The 6,351-nt window shown below is 47.5% G+C and overlaps 1 protein-coding gene across 1 annotated transcript in view; it reads left to right on the top strand.

Moving 5' to 3' along the window:
• LOC117047988 (protein transport protein Sec16B-like) overlaps positions 1-6,351 on the top strand; it is a 54,742-nt gene that overhangs the window by 28,146 nt on the left and 20,245 nt on the right. Inside the window, exons 15-16 of the mRNA XM_033151266.1 lie at positions 1,082-1,187; positions 4,195-4,335. Of these exons, the coding sequence (XP_033007157.1) occupies positions 1,082-1,187; positions 4,195-4,335 (247 nt within the window). The remainder of the gene's footprint in view (positions 1-1,081; positions 1,188-4,194; positions 4,336-6,351) is intronic.

Genomic DNA, 6,351 nt, shown 5'->3' with positions numbered 1-6,351 from the left:
CTTTTGTTGACCACCAGCATTACGCTTTCCATTTTTAAGTTCGGAATAGAGTAGTTACTTTGGAAGACGATCATCGGGCATCCGCACAACATGACCAGTCCAACGAAGTTGAGGAAGGCAGTCTCCGAGCTCGGTGTGAAAGACAGTGATGAGTGTCTTCTTAGGAGTATACAGACAAGAGAAAAACTGGGGAGCTGAATTGGGGACAGGAGAAGTAGAGTTTTAGGGAGCACACTGCTTGGGTCTCCATTCAGTAAGGAGGGGAAAGATCTTCTAAAGAGAAACATGGTCTATTATGCTACTAGTGGAGGCTCAGGAGGGTGATTTATAGAAGGTTGGGAAACTGGCAGAAAGTCCCAAAGCTGCAACACCGATACAATATTATTAGCGTAAGAAATTGAAGTGAAAAGAAGCTGTCCGTTCAGCACCTTGTTTAGAAGCCTGCAACATCCACTGAATTCAACATATATCTCGTTTACTGTTCCTTGAAAGAATTCTGTTTCCTGACACATCCTTTGTTTTGCCAACTTTGTTTGGTAGAATAAATCCTTTTTCTTGTTTTAACTTCCCCAAGTCTCCGAGCACTAGATTCCGCCCCCCGTTAAATAACCAAACGTTTAGCCAGTAGTTACTCAGAAATGAGTCCTGTTGGATTCAATGGATTAAGGATGGGTGGAGAAATCCATTTTGGTTCTCGTTTAAGGACAAAATCTGCCCAGATAGGCGCTTTTCAGAACTGAAACACAGCCATCCTTTGAAATTTGTGGTTTTCCGAACTTTGCAGTGCAGCTCTCCAGCCAAGTAATGTGTACAAAATGCATATATGCTAGGGTATGTTTTCCATAAAAAATGTGTATATTATTAGTGAAAATAACATGCAAAATGGGGGGAATTACTTTGGGTGTATTAAGAGAAATGCCCATTAAAATACTGGTGAATTTCCACAAGGGCTTTTAAAACAAAAAACAAAAAACCCCACCACCACCACAAAGTGACATGGAAATGTGGAGACTGGAATTTAAGAGGCTGCTTTAGAGAATGCCGTTCACTCTCCATCCCTGACTCTGCTTCTTCCTTTCAGCCAGACCTTTGCCCAGTTTGCCAGGACAGAGGGCATCCACAGGACAGAGATCTTTGAGTACTGCCAGTTGCTGAGGAGTTCCCAGGCTTTCATTCCCTCTTTCCAGGTAATAGGTGCCCTCTGAGTTCAACCAGTCATTTAAGACCATCCAGAGCTCATTGAAGTTCAGTGGATCATCTCTGAAAATGCTTTTTAAACAAGAGCTCTTGGGTCTTGAGCCTTGTCAGGGTTAACAAAGCTTCCTCTAGGGCAGGCATAGGCAACCTCGGCCCACCAGATGTTTTGGGACTACAATTCCCATCATCCCTGACCACTGTTCCTGTTAGCTAGGGATCATGGGAGTTGTAGTCCCAAAACATTTGGCGGGCCAAGGTTGCCTATGCCTGCTCTAGGGGATGGGCTCAGTGCTGTCAAGTATCCCGTTTTCCCCGGGATTCTCCCTTCTTTTAAGCAGTTTCCCGCTGCTCGCCCTTATTTTTTTATTTCCCTTAAATTTCCCGTTTTTAATGGAAGCAGCTCCTCCCCTGCTGGCCAGGGACTGGGTGGGAAGACCTCGCCTACTTGGAGAGAAAAGCCTCAGCCCTCAAAGCAAGTGGGAGCCGTTTCCCGTGCTTACAGGGGGGTGTATTCCTCCCCCTGCATCAGCCCCTATCCGTTGCTGCCGAGCCCCTCAGCCGGCCAATAGGGTTAGCTGGCGGGCGGAGCCTGGCTGCCTTTGAGCAGCTGCTGCTTCCTGTCCTGTTTTGATGGGATCAGACAAGAAGAGGATGGGGCTCCATTGTGCGGAGCACATGGCTGCCCTCCTCTTTGCTCCGCTCCGAGCCCGAGCCCGCTTGGAGTTTACATTGCTGCTCCGCCCACTTTTGCTTCTGGCTCCGCCCACCACTGACATGTGACTGTCCCAAGGATAGGTGAGACTGCTGATCCCTTATTTTCAAATCCGAAACTTGACAGCTATGGGCTATAGGGGCCACCTGCACCCCATGTTTAAAGCTCCTGGTTCAGTCCCCAGCAACTTTCATTTGGAGGGACCAGGAGGTGTCTTTGGGCGTGTTGCTGCCAATAGGAAGTGTGGGCTAATGATCTGGCCCAGAGCTTTCCAAACTGTGTGCCGCGACACCTTAGTGTGTCGGCTGCAGTGTGTAGGTGTGTCGCACGAACGGGGATGGAAAGGGGTCTGTTTAACCTCCGGTTTGCTAATAAAAACGGAATTACTGTGTCGCAAAATGAGGCATGTCTTAAAAAGTGTGCCGCCAACATGAAAAGTTTGGAAAGCTCTGACGTAAGGCCAGTTTAGGATATTGATCTGTACTTGGCCAAAGTTGCACTTTGAGACTCCTCACACCTTTGAGCTTTTCCTGTGCTCTCAGTGTGCGATCATTGTTAAGGTGGGATATGAAGCAGGGGAGAGGCGTTGGTTATGTGAATGAGCATCATGTACAATAGCCATTACAATCTGAATCGAGCAAATCCCACTTGGCACACTTAGCAGGGGCTATGCTCCCTCCTTCCTTTCACCGGAGTTTCTCCCCACCTCTTATTACAGTATATCTGGGTTAGCTGTTACGGGTGGGTCAATGTTAATCCCCATCCCTGCCTCCCAGAACTGGCAGGGTTTGGGGGGAGTAAACGCTGAAGAACAGAGCTAACTTCCTTTGTAGCAGGGCTGGCCCTGGTATACAGCCTGATTCGGCTTGTAGGATGAATGCGATACATCATTACTAGGCCGAAGCCTCATTTGTGGAAGGTGCCCTTTGAAAAGCATGATTAAAATAGTAAAATAGTCCTGCCTATCGCAAGGGCAGGAGGAATCAAACCTCTTTGCCTGGCCTTTGGCAGGATTTTAAAGGACCCAACGATGCTTGAGGCTCAATCAAACGTAATTTCCCCCTGACATTTTCGGCAGATCAAAAGCCGCTGTGGAAGCTGCAATCCTGAGCAGAGGATGAGTGATTGGGGTCGGGAATGGGGAGAGAGGGGCTGCTTATTTTTCACCTCTGGCCGTTTTATCTGCTCCAGATCACACTCGCACCCCTGGCAGCTGCCTTTTGTGGTAGCTGAATCAAGCAAACTGAATCCATAAAGTGAATTTGCCTCGGCAAATTTTGCTGAGTTACTAAGAGCTAGTAAATAAGGGTTTATAGACAAGGTCCTTAGACCAGACTTCACCCCAAGCTGAAGCCCCTTCCTCTAGCTTAGTGTGACGTGCAAACCAGGTTTTTCAGAGGGATCTGCCTTTCTGTTGTTGCCCAATCTCCAAGCTGTGCAAGATTCCAGGGGTTCCAGGAGCTTACCCAGGATTCGGTTCCCTTGGAATAAGGCACAGGAGAGACTGTGGTGTCTTTATGATATATGGTTTGTTTACACATATAAGCAACCTGAGCCTCCAGTGAAGGGGTTCACAGCATTGCATCCCAAGTGGATCTTGCTTCCCCCATTGCTGCAACCTTGAATTCCATCAGAATCCAAGGCATAGCCCTGTCTCCCAGCCTGCAGCCTGACAGCTTTCAACTTATAGCTCACACAACTCAACTTTCAACTCTGGCTTTTGGCTTTCTAACTCCCAGTGAGTTGAGGGAGGAAGGCCTAACCATCTGATATCTGGCACAGAACCACTTCCTTTGTTACCTTAATGGCCCATGCTTAGAGGGCCATTGCTTCACCAGGAAGCTAGACTGGCTATTCCAGGAATTGAATTCATGCCAGATTCATGAATCAGAAGTGGGCCCAGGCCTCTGGCCCCCACCCCAAACTCACAACACTATCTTCAGGTTTAGAGATAAGAGTTTCTTGTTCCACAGCTGTCTCCTAGCAGCCAGTATGTTACAGCTAACTTAACTGTAAACACTTTAAAAGAACTTAACATCATGCAAGCTGGCCTTCAGGTGCATGAGCTGTTTTGATGAGGTCTGCCCCAAATATCAATCCTGCCACTTTTGCGGGACTGCTGCTCTCCTGCAAAAGAAGAAAGAGAAGAAGAAATCTGATTACTTTTCAGTGGCTCAGCTCCCCACAGCAGCCTGAACAGACTCCCCCCAAAAGCATCTCATTCCTCCTCCTCCTCCTCCTGCAATCTGTACAAGTTGTTTTTGCCCCCCAATTTTCTTTCGCAGGTGTACAAGCTCATCTATGCCTCTCGCCTGGTGGACTGCGGCCTCCCTGCCCAGGCCTTGCATTACTGCGAAGCGGCAGGGACAGCGCTTCTTGCTCAGAAGCAGAACGTGTACCCTGTCCTCCTGGAGCAAGTGATCAAGGTGGGCTTTGGGTTATGAGGAAAAGCTGTGCAATTCATGTCACAAGGGAGCTTGGTCCTTATTCCAAAATGGTGATGAACTGGCAAGGTGAAGGCTCATATACAAGAGGGACAAACACTTTCCCACAGCGAGCTACACGTGCCCCATCCTTCCTGAGCCCAAGTGTCATAGTGTTTTTTGTTTTGTTTTGTTTAGTCATTTAGGAAGGAAGGAGGAAGGAGTTTGGATTTGATATCCCGCTTTATCACTACCCGAAGGAGTCTCCAAGCGGCTAACATTCTCCTTTCCCTTCCTCCCCCACGACAAACACTCTGTGAGATGAGTGGGGCTGAGAGACTTCAGAGAAGTGTGACTAGCGCCCAAGGTCACCCAGCAGCTGCATGTGGAGGAGCAGAGACGCAAACCCGGTTCCCCAGATTACGAGTCTACTGCTCTTAACCACTACACCACACTGGCTCTCACTGGTTTAGTTGTGTCTGACTCTTCGTGACCCCATGGACCAGAGCACGCCAGGCACTCCTGTCTTCCACTGCCTCCCACAGTATGAATTGTGCTCATACCCACCTTCATTGTTCAAATCATGCTCTATACCCAGGAAGGCTGACAAGCCACAGATAGTACATGTTATCAAAAAATATGTGATGCAGAAACAGAATAGTTGTAGTACCTAATACGTTCCAAGAAGTGATCAATTCGTGTTAGATGGTGGTCCGCTGCTGCATTGCCTTAAATGGAAGAAGCATGAAACGTATGATGACATTTGTTGTTGTTCAGTCGTTCAGTCGTGTCCGACACTTCGTGACCCCATGGACCAGAGCATGCCAGGCACCCCTATCCTCCACTGCCTCCCGCAGTTTGGTCAGACTCATGTTGGTAGCTTCCAGATCACTGTCCAACCATCTCATCCTCTGTCGTCCCCTTCTCCTTGTGCCCTTCATCTTTCCCAACATCAGGGTCTTTTCCAGGGAGTCTTCTCTTCTCATGAGGTGGCCAAAGTACTGGAGCCTCAGCTTCAGGATCTGTCCTTCTAGTGAGCAGCCTTCTTTATGGTCCAGCTCTCACTTCCATACATCACTATTGGGAAAACCACAGCTTTAACTATACAGACCTTTGTCGGCAAGGTGATGTCTGTGCTTTTTAAGATGCTGTCTAGGTTTGTCATTGCTTTTCTCCCAAGAAGCAGGCGTCTTCTAATTTTGTGACTGCTGTCACCATCTGCAGTGATCATGGAACCCAAGAAAGCAAAATCTCTCACTGCCTCCATTTCTTCCCCATAGTGTTAGAACTGAGTTTTTCATGGATAAATTTACCTCCACAGTGGAGTTTTCCTTTGAAGTGTGACACAACCTCCACTGGTTTTTTGACCATTACCGTTTTAAAGGTACGATTTTGTGTCCAACTGTTCTTTCACTTTCCCTTTTAAGCTATGCAAATGGCAGAAGACCATAGCAAATGCTGCCTCTTGGATGAGTTTCTGCTTTATGCCAGCAGTTATTCAAGCCCTAAATTACAGTATTGGTTTTGAATAGAAACCTCCCCTGAATATAGACTGCACCCCTAAAATGAGGTCCCTTTGAAATGAAAATTTATATATATATACTAGTACATTAACCCCGTTAAATTAATGGGCGCTAGAACATATGCGGTCAAACTGTTGCCCTAGCAACCCGCTGCTTCAACAGTTTCGCCTGGCTGCCTGAAGTCTCTGCGCTCCAAGTCCCAACTGCTGTCTGTGGGGCACATGCGCAGTAGCGCAATCCCACGGACACAGGGACTGGACGCAGAGACACTTGCACTTTATTTTAGAGGATATATATAGACGCCTGCTTCTTGGGAGAAAAGCAATGACAAACCTAGACAGCATCTTAAAAAGCAAAGACATCACCTTGCCGACAAAGGTCCGTATAGTTAAAGCTATGGTTTTCCCAGTAGTAATGTACGGAAGTGAGAGCTGGACCATAAGAAGGCTGATCGCCAAAGAATTGATGCTTTTGAATTATGGTGCTGGAGGAGACT

Source organism: Lacerta agilis, chromosome 6, assembly GCF_009819535.1.
Source record: "Lacerta agilis isolate rLacAgi1 chromosome 6, rLacAgi1.pri, whole genome shotgun sequence".
Taxonomy (NCBI): Eukaryota; Metazoa; Chordata; class Lepidosauria; order Squamata; family Lacertidae; genus Lacerta; species Lacerta agilis.
This window is presented reverse-complemented; position numbering and strand designations above follow the sequence as displayed.